Consider the following 21,877-nt stretch of genomic DNA (forward strand, 5'->3'; position numbering starts at 1 on the left):
GAGGAACACACCCTGTCAATAGGCCGGAAGGAGCCCGCACGTCCCCTCTGTTGCCCCAGGATCACAGGAAAGTCGGATCACAGGAAAGTGGGGCTGGAAGGGACTTTGCTAGGCCATCTAGTCCAGTCCTCTATGCTATGCTATGCTTCGCTCACTTCCAAAACACCCAAGCACTTGTTGACTCAATCTAACCGGTCATTCAAGAGCCGCTCCTTCCTGCTGGTCAAGGGGTGGTGACCCAGGTGGGAGTTCAAAGGGTTAAGACGTTTGTCATGAAAGCATGCGAGAAAGCAGTCGGGGCTTGCAGCGCTGCCCCGTGACTCTCCAGGCACAAGGCGGTTGCAACGCAGGCTCACGTCATCCCAGTCCAACGCAGTCCCCGCAGAGAGCGATCTGGGAAGACGGCAGCTCTATCTCACCTGTGTCCTGCGGGACGTACTAGAGAAACGGCCATCACGGCTTCGTTCAAAAGCACAAATCCTGTGAGTACAAGGGGCCGTGAACGTCCATCCGCGTCCATGCGTGCATCGATGCGAGTGCAGCACAATGCAGCACAACCAGCTCTCGGTGAGGTGGGGCCGTGGCCTGGCCCACGGAGGAAAGGTTACCAACCTGGAAGGTTTGGGTCGTGCCTGTGATGGAGGCGCCGGTGAAACCCCACTCAGCCCCTGGGACTAAACCCCCCCAAATTTCAGATGTACTAGTGCAAGTCTCAGGACCCGGCCCCTGGTTTTTGTCCCCCGTCTCCTTGCTCCATGGCAGCTGGTGTGGACGGCAGCTCTCTCCCGTCCCAGGATGGTGGATCATGATGTCAGAAGCAGCAGCATGACACCACAGCGCAGACTATTTATAGGTCGCTCTCCGGGCACAGGGCCTTTTGCAAGCCGTGCCGCGACCCTAGGAAGCTCGCAGCCCAGCTCAGACACGGCCCCCGGGCAGCGGTCCCACGCACACAGAGGGGCTGAGACTTCTCCAGAGGGATCTGCATCAACAGGTCTTGGCAGAAGGAGGGCATCTACAGGAGGGATTTGATGCCTGGAAGAGAGAGCCTTGTCCAAGGCGGGGTGTGGAGAAATCAGGGGCCGGAGATGGCTTCTGGGCAGACCAGGGAATAAAGAGGAAGTGCCAAAGGGGCCATGAGAGACGTGGCATACTGCAGAGACCGCACCAGCCCATCCCAAGTGTGCAGGTGCACCCGCGAGGGCCGGTTGTTGCTCTGAGGAGGGGAAGGAGCGTGCGCTCAGCTCTGCACCCGGACGGCAGCATCCAGGTCCCTTGGGACGGTTGCGTTCCCCATCTCAGCCCTCGCATGCTCAGGTTGCTCCAGCGGATGAGCAGAGCACCCCAAAGACGCGTGCACATGTTGGGAGGGGAGACGACGAGCCGCCTCCCGTGAGCAGAACGGACGGCTCTTCATGGAGACTCATCCATCCCCGGAACGAGGTCTGGCAGGGAAAACAGATGATAAAGCAGGAGCAGCAGCAATATGCCGTCCCAGCCAGGCTGGTTTTGAGCTGCCCTCTGCACTGCCAGGCACAGCACGGGTGAGATCCCAGGCTGCTGACACAGATGAGCTAAGTGTGCCCGTGCTACCGCGTGCCCTTGGTGCACACGCTTCCTTCCTCCTGTTGCAGGAGGTGCCTTGGTGCAGAGCGAGTGTGGGACGTCTCTCTCCGTCTGAAGAGCGCGGGAGGCTGGCGGGGGGGCTCTTCTGCCTGCCTGCGTGTTCCCGACCTGGGGCCGTGCCCAGCGCCAGCAGGCAGCTCCCTGGCACTGATCCTAATGCAACATGCCAAGTGCGCGGCGCTCTTCCACCCCCCGCCCCCTCCTCCCTCCCGGCCCCGCGATCGACACATCCTGCCATATGGATGGCTCTAACTCAGGATGGCGCCTGTCACCGGGAAGCTAGATTGGAGGCGAAAGCCGCAAAATGAATCACTCTGAAGAGGGACATGTGTCTCCTGCCAGGGAGAGCGAGGAAGGGGCAAAGCAAATGCAAGTGACATCTCCAGTAAAGGGGAGAGACAGGGACCCGGGGAGAGCGCAGTGCCCAGGGGTGGCAGGGCAGGAGACAGAGCAGAGGATGCTTCCTGGGGCTCCGCGAGCAAGCACGCGGCAGGCACCGGCTGGGTTTTTCCTCTCTTGAAGGACGCTGTGTGCAGCTCCTCTGTGCTGCGCGCAGGCAAGGAGACGGCGTGTCTCCACCACGGAGGCTGAACGTGGCGGCGGGGGGGCTGGGCAGGGGCAGGAAGGCAGAGGCTGCGAGAGCGTGCGTCTCTAGGACGGGTGACAGGGAAAGGGGATGAATGCAAAGGCAGGAGCAGAGAGGCCCCAGCCCTGCACGGGTCTCCCTGCCTGCTCTGCTCCCTTCCCGGGACGGCCGAGGGAGGAGTGCCAGAGAGAACGGGTCTCCCTGCCTGCCCGGGACGGCCGAGGGAGGAGTGCCAGAGAGCAGCCGGTTGGCGTGTCCGAGCACACCTTTTGGGGCAGGCGCACACGGACCCCAGAGACTATGTGTGACCGCACACGTCCCGCTGTCCCAGCAGAGCACCCTGGCACCCTCTGGGCCGAGCCCTGCCTGGCACCAGCGCGGGCCAGCAAAGACCACCTTTTTCGAAGCAGGGGAAGGGCTGCGTAGCTCCTGGCTGTAACCCACAAGGAAGAGGCGGGCGGTGGGGACGGACTGCAGGAGACGATGCCACTGCTAAGACCTCACGAGTGCTCACAGCCAGCCAGGACCCCAGGAGAGGCTCTGGGACCCAAGCTTGGCCCTTCTCCCCAGTCCAGCGGCCACAGCGGGGCTGGTCTCGCTGTCTGCTTTCTGTTTTCTAGGGCCAGTATTGGGGCCAACACCAAGCCTCGCTTACAGCTCAACTCTCCCGACAGGGCGGGCACCCCACATCAGAGCATCCCAGGCCTGGAGCCGGTGCCACTGCTCTCAGCATGTCGCCCCACAGGCCCTTCCAAAGGCCATGGCACCTGGGAGCCGCCTCCGGAGGAAACCGTGTCCCTGCCCTGATGGAGCCGTGCTCCCGCTACAGCCGACCTGTTCATGGCGCATGATTGAAGGGCCAAGTCCGAACTCACAAGTCAGGCAATGCCAGCCTGAAGCCTGCCAAGTCCTCATGCCTTTGTATGACAAGAGTAAGCACATCGGTTCACACTGCTTTCCTGCTTGGTTCCCTGCCTCGCCACTGCAGACTCCTTGCACCAGTTGGCTTCAACCTTGTTGGACTCAAGGCCTCCCTTGCTAGACTACAGACCCCCTTGGAAAATACCAGCTCTTTGCTTTCACTTGGGTATTTTTGTGTACAGTAAAACAACAGAGCAAGTCTCTGCTGCGAGGAACTCAGACACTGCTACGGGGCAGTGTTTTTAACACACTGGATTCCCACCTGAAGTCTCTGGGTTGATCCTGTGAATCCAGCTCACACACCTAGCAGTGCTAGCATTGCGTGGCACCCTTGGACGCATCTCAAGGCACCCGGGGGGACTGCAGCACCCGGGCTGAATCACTGCTGCAGCTCCACTGTGCAAACGCCTGTCGTGTGAGCTAATGTGGTAATTGGGGGCAGGAGCAGGCAGTCCTCCCACGGACTGGAATACTTCGCTGGGTGTTTGCACAGCAGAGGAAGGGGGAGATGCAGGAGCTCTGCCATGGCAGGGCACACCTCATCCCATCCCACCCCCTCCAGCCCCATCCCTGGTCTGTCTCCTTCCCTCTCTGGCTTGTCACCAGCTCCCAGTCTCCACTGCTCTGAATTCTCCTTGCCTCTGCTCAGACACAATTGCAGGAAAACTCTGGCCTCAGACGGCTGCAGCACACTCAGGCGCCGTCCAGAGGCAGCGTGTGCACAACTCGGACACGCAAAGGGGCCAGTGCAAGGAGCAGAAAGAGGCTTGAGCACGCTCCGTGAATCCTGGAGATGCTGGCCGCTAAACTAAAGGGTAGTCTCAACGAGCACGGCTGGACTGGGATAGTGCAAAGGCTCAGTGCTTGGCCAGCACGGAGCAGACTTCGCCAGGCAGAGCCAAAGGCTCATTGCTGATAAAACAGCAAGCCCTGCCAAGTCTAAAGTCCCCGTTTCAAAGCACAGAGGTGCTGGAGCTGCTCAAAGGAAAAGCCACCAGACATCTCTGTAGCATGGGAAATGCACGTATTTTCTTTCCAGTCTCGTTCCTGGGAACAGCTGACCGATGAAACACTTCAGCATCACAGAGTCAGCGAGGAACCCATTAGCCCACGTGGGTGCAGCCTGGCAGAGTCCGACGCTCGGACGAAGGCTTTATAAACGAGCAGGGTATGCATTCAGAAAGGTCCTGGGATAAGACGCAGAGGGACCCATCCCACCTACAGGCCCCGCAGCTGGCATCTTACCGTGCCCAATTCTTCAGACCCTCGAGAGACAGTTCCTCCCCGTCGTGCAGCTCCACCACGGCGCTGACCCGCTGGCCCCATGTTGCGTCGGGGGCGCCGATCACAGCTACGTCTGGAGAAAGAGCGCAGAAGATTCAGGGCCATTTTCCGGTGGAAAAAGGAAACGAGTGAACCTTGCGAGCCTGAGACAGACACAAGTACCCCGCGCTGGGGAGGGGACGTCTTTTGGGAGGGCTGTGAAGGGCATCGCTAGGAGCAAGGGGGGTGGGATTGACCGAAGGACAATATCAGGGCTCTCCTATGGGCAGGGTTTAGCAGAGGGTGGAAAAGGTCCCCGGGGGAAATTGCAGGGAGCTCCCTCGCTTGGGGGAAGTGAAGGGCCTGGACGGGAGCTACAGCAGGTCCCAACGCTGCCCTGCCAGGGGCTCTGCCTCTGTCCTGTGAGGAAAGGGGGAGAGCCGTGTCAAGAGTGCTTTAGCGAGAGGAGCACAGTCCGAAAAGCTCATCTACCCCCTCTTGCAAGCTCCAGCCTCAGAGCCTGTGTGCTGCTGGCTCACCCGAGCCCAGCGACGGCAGCACTGTGAAATGGCCCCAGGCAAGACACTTCCAGCAGCAGCGTGTCTGCCCCGGGGCTGGCACCGTCACCCTGGCCTGGCTCCCTGGCGGTGCCCGCATCGTGTGCCTCCGGTCCTCACGACTGCGTGGCATGGAGACAAAGCCAAAGTGATGCGCAGCTGGCACCGGGGCTGCAACGGGGAGCGGAAAGGTCACTGCTAAAGGGGGGCCTGGCTACAAAGGCAGATCCTTCCCTTGGTGGTCTTGAACCCAGGTTGCAATACAGCTCTGGCCCCGTATGGCACCCTTACAGCGTGCCGGTCTGCACGGACCCGAGGGAGCACTGTTGCACAGGACAGAGGTGCTGGGGAAAGGCTGCCAGTGCCCACCCACCCTGGCCCTGGCTCAATGTGAGCATTACGGTCCTAAGACCCCCTCCTCCCCCAGACAAGTGGAGGACACAGAACCAGGGGCCACACGTTACCTGCAATGCCAGGGTGGGCTAGCAGGTGACGTTCGACGTCCAGGGCGCTAATTTTGTAGCCGCCGCTTTTGATGATGTCCACCGAGGTCCGGCCCCTGATCCAGTAGGTGCCGTCCTTGTAGGCTGCCGTATCCCCTGGAACAAAGCAGGCACCCATGAGAGGCAGGTCCCCTGGCTCTTCCTCCCCCGGCACCGTCTCCACCGCATGCGCCCTTCTGCAGGGAGACCCACAGACCTAGAGCGGGCTGGCTAGCCCTGCTGCACCTCCTGCCTCCCGAAGAGCAAACCCCCTTGAACGTGAAGGTCACAGAAATGCGAGCCAGCCCTCTCCCTGCTGCTGCGGGACCTCAAGCAGGATGCATGCATGCAGCAGGCCCTTTCTTGCATTTATTGGCAATTAGCTGGGGCAAAGGACGAGGGTCCACCCAGCCCTTCTCCACCGCTGGGCTGTTCCCAGCACTGCTGCATCACGGCAGCACAGCCCACGACCTTGATTCCTCCTGCCTCCCCCAGGCCCGGTTGGGTTAACAAGCCCCCTGCCTCTGTGAGTCAACCCTGACTCTTCTCCCAGCAGCATCCACACTAGCTAACAGGGGCACGCGCGTGTGAACGTGCCCTGCCGGCAGTGACGCCGCCTTCAAATGCTTCCCGCTCGCCACATCCACTGGAACAGGCCTGGGAGACTTCGGCTACACGCTTCACACCTTGCAACCCGGCTTTGTGAGGAGGAAGAGAAGGGAGCGGGCTTTGCACAATTAGACCCGTCTTTTCCGCGGGGTCTGGTGACAGGGAGGAAGGCAGAAAGCGAGCGTGGCAGGTGCGAGCCAGTAATTAGCCGCTGGCGCTGGCGGCCGGGAAGATTGAGGCAGAGGTCGCGTCGGCACAACCTGGCTAAATGCTTAACAAGCTGTTGCACTTTGATAGCTACTTAAGATGATTAGTCACATCCTGCTAATAGAGCCTTCGCCAACCTCGGGGCGAGGGGGGGTCTCAGGACTTCTGATTCCAATTTCAGACGCTGGCGAGGAGCGCCGGTGGGGCTCTTAGCTTTAACCTGCATGTCGATCTGCCTTCCTGTCTCGGTGATACACAGCCCCGTTGTGAGCTCCAGTCCCTGCCGAGGTCTCGCTGACGGGGCCTTGTTGCGGTGTTGCTCTAACGCCGCGATGAGACAGGTACCGGGCAGCATCGAGCGGGAGCGTTCAGCGATGGCACGAGATGCGTGAATTAGTGCCGCGGTCCTGCAAGCAGAGAGCCGGAGGCATCGTGGTATCAGGCCCAGCCTCTGCCTGGGGGTTGGTCCAGTCTGGTTCTGCAAGGAGCTGGTGAAGGATTTTGTCCTCCGCTATCCTCTATAGCAGGATACCGGGAGGCCTGGGCATGTGCTGCCTGATGCATTCCCTGCTGCCGCGGGGGCTTCGGGCCCTGGCAGGGCCCTTGGTCTCTTCTGCAGCACGCTGCAGCCTTTGGGTTTTGTACTGAACATCCTCGGTTCGGTGCAGGGCGGTGGGAAGCAGGCAGGCCTAGCCCGCAGGACGGCTCCCAAAGGGCTTCCAGGATGCGCTCGGCCAGGTGCGATACGCAGCCGCGGGGCTTGGTAGTGCCAGCTGCATGCAGAGGGCATCTCCGCGTCCTCCACCTGTCCAGAGCTGGCTCTCTTGTCCCATGGCCCAAGGCAGGGCACGGTCCAGTACAGCCATGAAGGACAGTATGCTGGGCGCTTACTCTCATGGGAGCACTTCGATTCACTCCCTCACTTGCACAGGTGCATTTCAGTGTGCAAAGTCTTGCACTATGGCCTTCCTTGAGGACAGCCAACAGGTCCTTGCTCTGCTACCCAGGTGCATTTGAGCATCACATGCCTTCCCCTTCTCCTCTGCAGAGAGCAGCCAGAAGCAGGACTTAAATCCCTTCCAGCAGCAGGTGCCCTTCCCCTGAGTCGGGTTTCTTCCTGCCACAAGGCAGAGGGACTCACCTCTCGAGCCGGCCAGGGGATTGAATTATTCCCTGATCCGCTTGCCTTGGCTTTGGCTTGTCTCAGACAAGCAGCAAAGCACGCCCGTGTATTGCAAGGACTGCCTGGAATATTTCAGCGTGGGAGTTTTCGAAGCTGGGACTCTCCTGATATTTAGCAGCTGAAAGGAATTCACGACCGAGATGATAAATGACCTTCTGCTATCTGGGTATCAGCGCAGCGTGCGATGCTGACACGGAAACGCAGAGCCGAGCATTAATTAAAACGTGGCTCGAGAAGCCAGGGTTGGGGTTGGAGAACCGGGCGCTTTCAGCCAGCAACTGGCGGCTGCTCGGTCCTAAAACACAGGCAGGAAGGAGAGGGAATCTGGACCTCTATTCAGCAAGCAGGGGCCGACACGGTTTACGCCCCACCAGCTGGGTTTATGATGCAGACACTTGTCCAGTGAGGAGGGGTTGCATGCACCAAATGGATTGGGCTGGAGACTTGTCTGAGCCCTGGTTGAAATGTCCCGTAGCAGATGAAGGGCCTTGACACACAACACATTAACAGGGATGTCATTACTGATGGGTACATACGCTGATGTGAATGACACCGGGATTCAGCGTGGACGGACGGTATTCATCCTGGGGTTACAGCGCAGCGCTTCTCTGCTCCTTATCACTGTGCGTGCGTGCATCTGCTCCTCACACAGCAGTGCTAGTGTCCTGCATCCCCAGGCTCCGGACTTCTCCTTCCCCTTCCTATGTCTTTCCAAAGTGGGAAAAAACTGAACACACAGCTCTTCCTTTGCTTGAACTTGACCCTCTCCACTCCTGGCATCACGGTGCAGAGCTCTGGGTGCTAAACGAAAGCAAGCTGCTGCTGGTACCCTGAAGTGGAGCAAGGAGCCCGGAGAGCAGGGAGATGGTGCCTTTTGCAATGCAGCTTTTTTGTGTGCTGCATTTGGGGGGTCCTTCGGAGTCTGTGTAGCATCTGCTCGTGGCATCTCACCTTCCTCAGCGTCAGGCCAAGACCAATGCAAGCCCTAGCCTGCCGCCTTGCTCTAAAAGGTTGGTGCCCCAGAGCTGCGGTGCCTGGCAGGGGATCTATCCTGGGGCAGACTCGCCTTGGCATCACCCCCTGTGCACAAAACCCTGGCAAGGCAGGTCCATGGAGGCTTTGGTCTGATGCTCCCGTCGACCGGGCAAGTACTTGTGCTCTCCCTGATCCTGCAGCTGCTTGCAGGAGTTCAGCCTTGTCCGGCCCCGGCCGCTATTGCCCGACCTGCGTTCAGAGGTCTCCGCAAGCATCTGCTTCCTCCAAAGACGCTTCTCTTCTCAGGCAGCTGCCTCTGCTGCCTTCCCAGCTCTTCCTTGAGCAGTGACAGGAAGGAGGAAGAGTCATCTTAGAAATATGCATGTGTTTAGGGGTGGTGGGGGGTGCATTCAGCTGCAATCTCCCTGCCCTGCATCTCTCCTGCCCCGCGGGCACCAGCCCCACGCCCGCAACACAGACATCCTTCACCCCCAGCCCGCAGCACCTCGCCAGCTCCGTGCGGCTCTTCCTCTCCCGACCCTGAGCCCTCCTGTCACTTCCCTTGCAGACAGGACCAAGCCTGCTGTGCACGTCGCTCTGCCTGGCCCGCGGAGGCCAGGCGCATTACCCTCTGCCCCGTGCCATCTGCTACCAGCCTGACAAATGGAGGTTGCTGGAAAGCCAGGCGTTGCAGCACATGGCACAGGCAGCTTCCAGGATGTCTAGGCTGGGGGGGTGCTACTTAACGACCCTCCTCCCACGCGCTGCCCCTGCTGAATTGGCGTCTGGCCTCCCGAGGTCCCTTCCAACTCGGATTTTCTGCGCCTTGCCACCGTGTCGAGACACGGCATCCTCCCTTCCCCGATAAGTCCATCGCTTCAACTCCAGCAGACCGTGAAACCCAAGCTGCGGGTCCAGCCGGACCCCCCATAGCACGGTGCTGCGGCCCACTGCTTCCACCTCGGGTCACAGGAGGATGGGATGCGTCCTCTCTGCCAGGCTAGGGGGGAAATGCAGATGCTAGAGGAAGGGAGACCGCAGGGTTCAAGCCGGCAGCTCCCCTGTGGTACCCGCCATGAGCGCTGCTGTCCAAGGGGTCATGCTTCTCATGAGCACGGAGAGCAAGGGAGCAACGAGCCCACCCCTCTACGGCGGGGACGTGGATCTCGACAGACCCTGCCGCAGACTCCCCGGGTGCCCCCGTCCGCATGTATACGGCAGGGAGAAGAGCCTCTCACCCATCCTTCCCCCTGGCTGCAGCTCCTCAGGGCAGGGTCTGCCTCCTACACACGGTGCCCAGCACCCCAAGGCCCCATCTCAGCTGGGGTGCTGCTGCAATGCAAATAAATAATAGCCCTGGCCTCACCGGGTGCACGAAGCCACATGCACGGCTCACGTGGAGACCCAGCCTCGGTCTTGGCTATGCACGCATCACTCCCGGTCCCGATCCTGCTTTCCTCTGCATGCCCTGTCTAGTGAGGTGCGTTATCGGAGAGACAGACAGTCTGGCGTGTGGCTCTGCAGCCCGCAGGGAGCCCAGCCCTGTATTCCTGTAGATGCAACCTGCCTCACAGCCACATCAGTCCAGTAAAGCACCCCGCGCTGCTTCTATTACACAAGGGAGGTCTAGGTTGGATATCAGATAAAACCTTTCTCACTAGGAAGGTAGTAAAACACTGGAACGGGTTACCCAGAGAGGTGGCAGAAGCTCCATCCTTGGAGGTTTTTAAGACCCGGCTCAACAAAGCCCTGGCTGGGATGATCTGGTTGAGGCCAATCCTGCTTAATGCCCCTGGTGGGAACTCGCACCAGCGGTGCTGAGAGCAGGACGCCGGCGTACACGCAGCGAAGGGCACCGGATCACTGCACAGGGCCGTGAACTCCAACTTGGCTTCTGGCAGCTCCTTTCCCCACCTCTGTCTTACTGCTATACATTTGCTTCTGCATTTGCTGCTCTAGGAAGCAGACACCAGCACGGCTTCGACACAGCCTCTGTTTGCTGGGAGCAAGCGATCTAGCGAACCGAACGCCCACCGCGCGAACCGGGCATCTCCAGCGGATCAGAGGACAGGCCATGGGGGCAACTCCGAGTGTGTCTCTGTTAGGGTGACATGTTGTGACGGGACCCTAAGTGCGTGAGGTGCAAACTCCCAGCCACGTGAGACCCCCGATCACAGGACAGCTAAATTCAAGGATAATCCTCTCCCACCCAACTTTCATCCGTAGGGCAAAACCCTCCAGTACAACGGGGGAAGGCAGAACATAAAGGTTTAAAACATTATCTCCTAACTTTTTGCTCCCACCTCTGCCTGGTGCTTACTTCCCAATCACTGGCTGATAGGAATCGTCACGGTCTCTGCAGCGAACTTCCTCCTCGGCCCCGGAGATCTCATCTTCTCCGCAGCCTCTGCCCCACCGCTCCAGCCCTTCCCAGTGCCATGCCCACGTGGCCGGCTCCCTCCGCCTCCACCTTCACACCAGCAAGCCACGCAGGTGGACACGTGCGCTCTCTGGCTCCCCTGCTTCTCTCCTCCTGCAGCGTCTAGAAAGAGGCAGGGATCTCCGGAAAGGGCCTTCCAGCGCCATCCAGGCTGCACCCAGCCCCTCTGCAATCCAGCCACTAACCTTTATCCCACCAGAACCAAAAACACCCCCAAACACCCCCGCTTTCAATATATAACATACAAACAAACCAGACGACTACATAATCATCGCACACATCCCAGTCAAAGTGCCCCTTGCCATCTCCCGGCCCAGCCCAGCCCCTGAAAACCAGGCAGCATGCTGTTCACTTTGCACAGCAGCAACACAAAAGCACCTGCGGGCAAAACCTCCCCGCCTTTGTACTCTCCGTGCCTGGGGCATGGCGAGAGACAGCGTGGGCTGTGGGGATCTCGTTCTCTGCCGGTCAGGCAGCAGGCACGATTTTTAGGGAAAAAGACGGTGCTGAACTGAGCCCGGTGAGCTAAAGGGTCAGGACTCAGCCAAGAGGACCGCGAGCCCAGCTTCACACTAGGTCTCCTTGTTGCACTAGCAGCGTCCTGAGAGCAAGCGGTGCTGCGACCTGCAGGCAGCTCCGGATCCAAGGGCTCGGCCTCCGCGCGCTCCTGACAGCATTGCCAGACCTAATTAGATGGAGGACGGTGCCTCACACGGCGCGGGGTCGTCTCCAAGGCCCGACCCCTTTGACGGATACAAACATATGCTGCTTGTCAGCCAGGAGGCAGCTATTTTAATCCCCTTCCCCGCCTCCCCAAGCGCTCGAGGGTCCTCTCAGTGGGTCTTCGTGCTGTTCTGTGAGCTCGCTCCTGCCGTGAGCCGCAGGACCTGCGCGGGCTCCGGCTTCGTGCCGAGGTGACTCTCAAACCGAGGTGCTTCCTTCTCCCCCCTCCTGTTCCCTGCAGAGGGGGATCGGGCAGGGTTTTTACAGCACCTGCGTAGCAGTTTGCACGCAAAGTCTCCAAAGAACAAAGCGGAGTCTCGTGGACGGACCGCGGAGGTGACGGGGACGGTTTGTTAGACTCTTTGCTTCTAAGGCGTATTTCTCCCTTTGCCGCGGTCCTTGCAGGGCCCTGTCCCCGGCGCGTCACAGAAGGGAACAGCGACCGCAGAATATACAGCCCTGTATGTGGTCATCCAACACGCTGACCTCTCGACAGCCCACCTACCGTAGGGCTTGCTGCTCCAGCGCACTGCAACGCAGATGCACCCCGCTGCCCACCCAGGGCTCGGAAACCCAGGGGAGTTGGCCTCATACTTGGGTTAGCCGTGCCTGGGTTGCAATTCCTTTGACCTGCCGGCCCCGTGGTTTTCAAGCGGCCCTCGCATCTGCCGCGGCCTACGCTACAGCAGAAGCTTCACCTTTGCCATTCATCTGACCTATGTTTGGGTCTCCCCGGTAGTGCTGGTGCAAACGGCCTGCCTTCACCTAAAGTACAGCCGCAAGAATAGCTCAGCTGGAAAGGCAGATCCTCCCACTCGCCCTGTCCCTGTCTCCATCCCAGTGGCTGCACCGATGGACATCTCCGCCCCATATGGCTGGATGCAGGTATGGCCTCCCTCCGCTGAAATGTTTGATTTGAAGGGGCAGTGAGAGACGGCTGCCGCGCGTGCCAGCTGCGTGGAGGCAAAATAAAGCTCCCACGCCAACCCTTACCCTGGCACAGACAGGAGGAGAGGTCTTCCCTGCCGACTGCCTTTGCAAACAGCAGGCCGGGAGAGCGCAGCGCTCTTCAAAGGAGCGCATTGGAGGGCCGGCCGGCGTCCCGGGTCCAAAGCCGCCGGGACCACGCGTGGGAGGCCGTCAGAAGTAATAATGTGCCGTCCTTCTCCGGCACCTTTCATCTGAGGACCTCAAAGTGCTTTGCAGAGGGGAGCTAATTAGGCAGAGAAAGGAACAGCTGGCAGGACAGCTCCCGTGCATGGCAGAGCCATCTCTCCCTCCCCCTCTTCCCCGGCACAAGGGCATGGACAGGAGGCTGGGCAGGGAGCCCTGGCAGTGGTGGCTTTATCCTGTTAACTCCTGTGCATCCTGCTCCAGCGTGTGGTTGCAGGCTCTTCGGTGGGCATGCCCAGGCGTGGCTGTCTCATGGGTGCAGCCTACGCCCTGGCCACCCCAGGCACTGCTTAGCACTGGTTTGAGTGTGTGACCAACAGCTGGGCACCCCTGGGCTCTGACCCTGGCACCAGACCAGCCTGGAAGGACAAGGTGCACCAAAGAATCTGGGCCTTGGGGCCAGACGATTGCAAACGCTTGTGTGCACATATTGGGTGCATGCACTCGTGTGTGCAAGCACTAGAAGGGGGCCAGGCACCTGTGTGCAGCCACGGCTGGATCCCCACTCAAGCGACCCGCTCGGTGCATGGCCGTAGTGGAAACCCCCATGGCGCTTGCTTCTCCTGCTTAAATGCCCTGCTTTGCCCCTGCCTGGATGGCTCTGCTGCTCTTGAGTCGCAAGATGGGGAGGCCAGAAACTCCCAAATTCTCCCTTTCTGCACTAGTCCTCCTTTTGCCCCTGTTTCCCAAGTGCAAAGAAGGCTGCCCAGACAGCCCAGGGAAAGCGGGGCATGCAGCATGCCAGCCCATGCACCGTACACTACCAGCAAGAAGTCAGCCCTCCACAGCAGAAGTGGAAGGGGCTTTCCTTTGCAAGGGGAACAGAGATCCTATGCATGGGACACTCGCAGAACGAGCTGCTGCAGAAGCACCAGGGGAGGAAAACCCAGCTCTGCAGACCTTGCTACTGCTGCAGGTTTGCTGCTCTGTGGGGCAAGTGGGGTGATGGACCGCAAGAGGTAAAGAGTTAAGGGCTTTCTGGTCATCTGTCCTCCCACGAGCATGCAGGTCATGGCAGGAAGGGGCACAGAGGGGCATGTGTGTGCCAGCACACGTGTGCCCTGGGCACACCCCCTCCTCCCCCCACCATCCCGTGCACAGCGAAAGCGGCATCGACAGTTCCCCCATCTGCTCCCATACATCACACACTTCATTCCAGTTTATTAGCTGGAATAAATCATAAATATTTCATTATACATCAACGGCGCTCGACTTCGGGAAGGCACAATCCATCACCTCGACACTCCTCGTGACCTGCCGCCATGCAATAAGCTTTCCAGTCTATTAAACAAGATTGATACAGTGGGCTCGGATGGACTAGGGGGATTTATTTATGGCGCCCTGGCTGCATGCAGACAGCATGCGCGGGGCTGTTTCCCATGCCAGCTCCCCAGCCCCGGCCCACGCACAACAGGAAAGTCCTTAACCGTGACTTACACGCGAGTCCTGTGTCCGTCGTCCGAGGTGCAGGAAGCTCCACGATGCGGCTGCATCACGTGCTATCAGTGGGGGTTGCAAATTAGCTTCCCTGAGCACCACTTTGACCCGCTTCCCCTGCCTGATCTGCTGCTCTGCTTTCTGCTCCATACCCCATCTGCTGTTTTGCTTTCTGCTCACTGCCCTGCTTGGTACCGGCTTCCCTTGGCTGGTTACCAGAGATGGATAAAACAGCGCAGCTCAGAATAAGTTCAGTTTCTGCTCCGATAAAGCCAGGACCGGGAGAACGGGAGTTACCAGGAGAAGGAGATGTACTGACAGCAACATGCAAGAGTTGGGGCCGGTGATGCTGTAGGTCAGCAGGGAGGGGTGCCAGCAAGGGGGATGGCAGTCAAAGCCTGGGAGAGCAGTGGGGAGCACAGGGCAGGGCTGCCTGGAAGATGCTGCGTTGTGCCAGCAAGGGCAGCCATGCTTTCAGTAGCCAATTCACTGCGAACATAAAGCAAGTGGCCCGGAGCAGAGCCGCATTAGACAGCAGGCCTCTCTCTTCACCCTCATGCTCCAGGGCAGTAGATCTCTGGGGGTCGCGAAAGCCCCGGGTTTGCCCCGGGCTCACCGCTGCACGGGTGTCTTCACCAGGATTCGCGTGCCCCGGCTCATTCCAGCACAGCACGGTTAATAGCTTCGCTCCCCCTGCACACACTTCTGTTTAAAGAGCACATAAATCCTCCTGCCTAAATTAAAATCAATGGCAGGCAGAGGTGACCTCTCTAAAGCACAAGGGCAGGTGTCAGCGCCCATAAATCTCCGCACGTCGGACCGCCACGGTGTCGGGAACCTGTTGGCCGTTGACGCGCCCCCAGTTTCACCCGCTGGCTGCTGGGGAAAGCCGGGGACGTCCGGCGGGACTGCAGACACCAGCACGACTGCTTCCAACTCAGCCCAGCCTATGAGCCTTGCTCCCAGAGCTCGCAGCCTCTGCACGAAGCCAGGAGCTCGCTTCCAGGCTCTGCAGCTGCAGGACGGAGGTGCTGCACCGGGGGCTAGTTTCTGGCTTGGCTCCTTTCTTTCTAGCTGCTCCCTGTGTTTGCTGGCACTGGGGAATAGTGCCTAACTGGGCTGATGCCACGGAGCCATTCACCGAGCAGGTGCCACCGGGGCCGCAGCCGAGCTCCTTCCTTCCCATAGCCCTGCCCTTGCCCACGGGGTGCCAGCGCATTGGGCACAAGGGCTGGGAGGGGGCAAGTTTCCATCACCTCCTCCGTGCCTGGTTCTCCCCCTTCATCCCTGGCAGCAGCACTTCCGAAAAGCGGAGCTGGACCGTGGCCACCACGTATTCCTCGTTGAAGCTCACAGAAGTCAAGAGGTGCTGGCACCCCAATCAGGTGGGGCCAGAGCTGGTTCTCCAGCTCCCCCCACGTCCTACCATGTAGTCTGAGCTCCCATTGATCCCACTGCAGCTTTGCCCAGCTGAAACCAGTTTCACTTCGGCTTCATATCCTACCAGGAGTTCCCATGGGCCCCCAGCATCTGATAGCAGACCTCTCACAATGCTCCCGTGAGATAAAGCACCCTTCTCCCCAATTTAAAGAGGAGGAGGATGAGTTGCAGAGACGAAGCGACTAGACAGGGGTTGCACAGAACCAGAACGACGCTCGCTCCTTTGAGCACGGCTGCTGTTTGCCGGCCCGGAGCCCAGCTTTGGTCTCTGAGCGAGACCAAAGCTCCCTGCAGCAGCTCGGGGGCTGAGCCCTGGTCATACAAGAGGGACCGTCACAGCAGACCAACTAATGCGCAGACCTGGGCCGATCACTGAGAGATGCTAGCTTGGTGCACAGGGTGTACGGAGGGTTTCTACAGGGCGCTGCGCTGATGGACTCGATTAAAGCAGGGGGATGACACCGCCGTGCCAGTGATGATGTACGCGCCCATATCTATTTAATGAAATGCTAAATGATAGGCTAAATAACAGAGGCAACTCTAGCGTGATTTATGGCTTGGAAATGAAGAGCGTTCATCGCTTCTGTCAGCCATCTTGGGGAGGCAGAGGCTGCTCCGGAGGTTATCGGCACAAATTGTTGCTAATTAACAGTAATTAATATCTTTGGAGTGCTAGGTTTCCACACCAGTGCCAGGGGCTGGTCCCGCCTGCCGTACGCCTGTGCTTCCAAAGACTCTGGGCTGGGTGCAGAAGGGATCAGCTTCACTTTGCTGCCTCCTCTGAATTTCTTTCACCCGAAACTTTCGAAGTGCTGCACACCCAGGGAGCCTCTGAAATGCCCCAGGTCGCTACGGTCCCATGGGTCAGGTGGGGAAGAAAGATATAGGGCGGATGTGCGGCTTGCCTTAGATCTCACCCCGAGCCTGCAGCAGACTCAGGAAGAGAGCCCGGGAGCCGTGGCTCTCAATCCCCTGCCTTTCGCCTGTACCCCATGCCATCAGCTTCCCCGTCTGCGCTTCCTCTGGCATATGAAGCAAACCAAATGCATGCTTGTTCTGGGCTCTTGCTGCAATCTCAAAGCTGGGGAGAACACTAGGAAGCAACCTCCATGCATGCTCATGGCATCACCACTACAGGCAGCAGGAGAGGTAAAGCCCCAGGTGACAGTCCCCCAAGTTTAAAACCCTCGGGGGGCCAGAGCACATCTCCACTGAGGATGTCCTCAGAAGCAGGCTTGGACAGCAAACATCCCCACATCCCGGGTCCGGCAGACAGACAGAGCGGCGGAGATGGCCTCCGTGGAAGCATAATTCGCTCCTGACCAAAGCCTGATGCAACCTTGGCTCCTCTCGGCATCAGTAAGCGTTGGGCTGGCACCGGGGCTGCAAAACAGGCAATTGCTGGAACGCGGCTTAACACAACGCCTGTCTGGGGACGAGAGTCGCGAAGGCAGCCGGTGCTGCGTGCCCCGTGCTGGTACTCCACGCAACCCAGCGAGCTCGGGGAGCTGCTCCAAGCCCCATCTTCCTTGCTCGGGCCTCCAGGGCAGCTCATCGCAGCTCCTCCGGCTATTTCTCTGGCGGGTGCAATGCTTGCCTGCACAATGACCCTGAAGTGGCTCCAACTCCATGGACCGGGGGGCAGAGCTGAGCGCTTGTACACCAGGCGTGTAGCTTGGGAAGAGATCCAGGCCCATGAATGCAACAACCCCTCGTTAGGGTGAGATGAGCAGCACGGGGCATTTACACACACCCGCCTATTTAAACAGACCTCCATCATGCAACCATTAAAGAAACCATCAAAGGCCGCCAAGGGGAGGGATGGGCCTTGACAAGGAGACGCAGTAACTTCTCTACCAAACCCAGGCCTGCGAACGGTGTATAAATGGTCCCTGGGAACGGTCGCCTTTCCCTCCTCCTCTGCTGGTTCAGATCCTGGCGGGCAGCGCGGGAGAGTGTGCAGCGACTCAGTGCTGGCCCAGCACCTCTGCCTGGGACCCGCCGCGCGGGGAGACCGTGCCGGCGTCACTTCTCGCACCCCGAAGCCCGAGGGGCCGTCGGGAAATTTACAGCCCGGCAGCGCTGACAACAGGCAGGCGAGGGCTTTCGCGGTCTCAGGGGCAGCGGCTGTCCCTACACACCATCCATCTGACTGCCAAAGACCGCGGAGGGGAGGGGAGCCAGCGGCATGGCAGCTGCAGATAAGAGATGCCTTTCCACGGGTTAGGAGATGGGCAGAGTTTCTCAGAGGCGCCGGCCACTCTCTCTGTGACCCCATCGCTGCCTGAGAACGGGGGAGCTCGCTCACCTTTTGCACCGGAGATGGGAGGAGCGGAGGATCCAGTGCAAGACCCAATGCAGCGAGCTTGCGCGCGGCTCTGTGCACCACCCGAGCCCCTCTCGGACCTTGTCACGAAGGGCAGCAGTGAATCCTCCATTGCAGCGGACGAGGCCCCAAGTCTGAGCCCTCGGGGAACGGACGACAGGCTGGTTCTGCTCGGCAGTGCCGTGCTTGAGGCCTGGCCCAGCTCCCAGGGGACAGATTTGCTGTTGACCCCACCTGGATCAGGATCTGACTCCTCACATGCGGCATCCCCCCTTTATTGGCTTAGAGATGCCAAAGGAAACCTCTCCAACCATTCTGTTCATTAGATCCATCATCCAGAAATGTATCCAGGTGTTGGCTGAACCTGGCTCTGCTGTCTGCCTCTACCCCTCCCCTGGCAACGAATTCCTCCAGTTAACTGCACATCGGGTGAAAAAGTACTCTCTCTTGTTCATTTTAAACCTGTCCCCTACCAATCTGAGCAGGTGCCCTCTAGGTCTGGTATTCTGGGACTTGGGGAACAACAGCTCCCTGTTCGCTTGGGCCACTGCCTTCATGATTTCATAAACCTCCTCCCTCTTCTCCTTTCCAAAATGAAGAGTCCTTGTGCTTTTACCTTTCCCTGGTATACACCTGCTCCAGGGCCTTGATCATTTTGCTTGCCTTTCTCTGGACCTTTCCCAATTACACTTCACCCTTTTTGAGATGTGGGGGTCACAACAGCGCACAGCTCTGTTTAGCAGCTTTCCACCGTCTGGAGACCTGGGCTCAAAGAGCAGCTCACAGATGAGGAAGGTGTGAACTGCTAGTGAACGCACCTCCGTATTGCTAATTCCCAGGGCTTTCATCGTCTTGACCCTGGGAAAAGTCACAGCCTGGACAGCAGAGCTGTACTTGCAGGCAAACCCCTGCAGCAGGCGCAGGCAGGTAGGCAACCAGCACACTACAGACAAGGCAGGTCACTGAGGCCCCCCAAAGCATCTCCCACGGTCCTCGCTGCGGTCATGCCTTGGAGGTCCCGGCCGGCGGGGCAGAGCGAGCGCTGTGCACGGTGGCGGGTTCATAGTTGCCTGGACTCCAGAGGCATTCTGGTGATGACAGGAAATAAACTGAGGAGAAGGGAAGAGCTATTTCTTTACACGTCTTGCCAGGACCGTTCCCGGGAACAGCCGCAGCAGCAGGTGTAGGTGCGAGCCCCATTTATTTACGTAGTAAAACTGCCACGTAGATTTGCAGCCGAGGGCCGCTCCCGCCTCGCTGCATGTGCCTCGCTGCCGTTACCACTAACGGCAGCCGCCGCGTGCTCCCCGGGTGGGGCGTGCAGCCTCCAAGCACCCTAATGCCTGATTCGAAGCCATGGAAGGATGCACATGTTCCCGTGCGCTGGGTCCTGCTCCCTCATGGCTTTCCTCCCCTCCTGCCTTGCTGAAAGCTGCTGGGTCTGATTAGGTGCTCAAAACTTCTCCCAGAGCCCTCTCGAGCATCCAGCATTGAGGGAAGGAGGGAGGGAGGGATGCAGCCCGGAGTGGCGTTCTCATCATGCTCCGAACTCGCAGCGCGTTTGTATTCCACGCACAGCCCCGCCGGCTGCCGGAGCCACGCTGGGAGAAAGGGCAAAGAAAGGATGAAAGAAGGCAGAGCACGGGCACTGCTCCGCAGCATTTACACCTGAGCGCACCACCGCTCCGCGGCACGTGCCAACACGAGGGGCTGCTAACCTGCGACTCGCTGGCATGGGCAACGGGGCTGCACCCAAGGAGCCCAAGATGGAAGAGGCTCCTCCAGGGCCCCGGTGGGCATGCGGCACAGAGGGCGTGTGATGAGCACCGAGCTGCACGTGCTCTGGCTGCTTCCGGGGAGCGAAGCGGGGGAAGTCTCCCATGGTCAGCAGCAAGGCCCTAAGGAGAGCTGCGCTCTGTGCTGTCTCATCAGTCAGGGATCCCATCGCCTTCATGGCTCACAGCAAAGCAGAGAAAAAGCCGATTGAGCTCCACATGGGTGTTCAACCCGCAGCGCAGACGCACGATGGAGCAAGCGGCCTGGGGAAGCAGTGGAGCCTCCTTGACGGGGGGTTCAAGAGGAGCCTTGTCCGCCTGGGAACAGGGAATCTGGCAGCGGTGCGGGGAGGACTAGCTCAGCTAGGGCAACGTTTAAGCCACGTGTGCCACAAATTACCCCTGCACCCTCCCCAAGTGTCACTGTGGTCCCTTTCTCCCACCTGCTCTGCTGCTCTGCTATCAGCTCCCTGCCCCATGCTCCCTCGCTGAACTTCTGCTCTGCTTTTGGCTTCCTTCCACGCGCTCCATGCCTGATCTACTGCTCTGCTCCCTGCCCCATCTGCCACCACGATGCCCGTTCCCTCCCTGGGATGCTGCATGCCACAGAGAGGCAACCATGAGAAATGCGCTGGGCCTACAGGAACCTGCAAAACCCACGTGCTGCCCCATCCACTGGGGACACCTTGTTGCTTCCATGCCTCTCCCTGGCTTGGTTTTCAATCCTTGTCACTGGTGTTTGTGACAAACAGGCCTGCCCTGATGCTTGCAGGCATGCAATGATTCTCCTAGCAGCAAACGTAGGAGCCTGTAGGCTTCTCTCCTCTCTTCTCAGAGCTGGGAGCTCTTTGGGGCAGGGACTGGGTTTTGCTGCAAGCCTGATGTGCTGTGGGCATTAAACAGCGGGTTAGGCCCACCTAACACGCCTACGATCCTTCTTGAGATCCCCTGGGGAGTCCTGACCTGAAGTGGAGCTGCAGAATATCTCTGGCGTCTAGACTGATGCTCTGCTAGGAAAGGGGCCGCATCACCCTCATGGAGCGTCACAGCCAGGTACTTCTCAAACCCAGCACTGAGCCTCCGTTGGGCCCCTTGTCAGAGCCAGCATCACTGCAGGAAAGAAAATGGGTAGGTAAAAATAGGAAGCACTCCCCTCGCGCCCCCCGTTCCACGTTCTCCTTGAAATACTCCTGGAAATCCCTGCAGAAGAGATCAAAAAGGAAACTCAGAGACGAACACAGAAGCCAGGTGTGGTGGCTGGCACCTGCCACGCAACCGGTGCCACTGCAAAGAGCTCGGCAATCACGTGCCAATGGCTAAAAATAACAAGGGCACGGAGAGCAACACCCAGCAAGAACCTTTGCTTTGCACCTGCCCTTCGCCGAACAGCTGGGGACTAACCAGAGCCCTCCCTCTTCTCCCTGCCGCAACGACCGGTCCCAGCCTCTTGTGAGAGGGTTGGTAAATAAAGCATTGAGATAATGGAGGGTTTAAATTGTTCACGTTAAATGTACAGGAGTCCCACATACGTTTGCTTACAGCGCAATGCCATTAGCCACGAGTAAATACGCTCTCGATTGTCTCCAGCCAAACCCATGGGGATGGGTCTGTTGAAAGTAAATGCCTGGAACGTTCACTTCCTATGATGTTATCTGGCCGGGACTAGAGAGTGGATGGCGAGCTGGAGCCTCTTCAAAATTAAAGGCATTTGGCTCCTTTTCAAGCCTTCTAGTCAGCCCGTGCTACCAGCCCCGAGCAAAAGCCTAACCACTTACAGCTCTTGCCTTATGGGCCCACGATTGCACAGAGCCGGGGAGGTACGGCCAGGATGAGTTGCTGGCTTCTCCTAGGAGCTGACAGCAATTTGTGCTATCCCACCTCCTCAAACCTGCAGCTCAACTGGAAATCCGAGCGCCAAAGCAGCACCGGCAAAGGGAGCAAACTGCACGGGCTTTGTTGCAGCGTCTTGGGCTCCGGGCACTGACCCGCCGAGGAAGGGAGAAAGCTGAGCGTGCAAAACTGGCCGGAAGGTAAAAGAAGGAAGGAGCAATAACCAGATCGAGGCCTCGGACACCCTTGCCCTCTGCCAGCCACCACAGATGACCAGAGGTCCCTCGGACGGCTGCAACAGCCGTTCCCATGGACGGGTCGAGT

At 59.2% G+C, this 21,877-nt stretch overlaps 1 protein-coding gene across 1 annotated transcript in view; it reads right to left on the minus strand.

The window, feature by feature from the left end:
• ACSF3 (acyl-CoA synthetase family member 3) overlaps nt 1–21,877 on the minus strand; it is a 77,771-nt gene that overhangs the window by 717 nt on the left and 55,177 nt on the right. Inside the window, exons 8-10 of the mRNA XM_025209173.1 lie at nt 5,418–5,552; nt 4,379–4,490; nt 3,212–3,246 (exon numbers count right to left, since the gene is read on the minus strand). Coding sequence (XP_025064958.1) covers nt 3,212–3,246; nt 4,379–4,490; nt 5,418–5,552 — 282 coding nt within the window. The remainder of the gene's footprint in view (nt 1–3,211; nt 3,247–4,378; nt 4,491–5,417; nt 5,553–21,877) is intronic.

This window comes from Alligator sinensis, unplaced genomic scaffold (assembly GCF_000455745.1).
Source record: "Alligator sinensis unplaced genomic scaffold, ASM45574v1 scaffold255_1, whole genome shotgun sequence".
In the NCBI taxonomy this organism is placed as follows: Eukaryota; Metazoa; Chordata; order Crocodylia; family Alligatoridae; genus Alligator; species Alligator sinensis.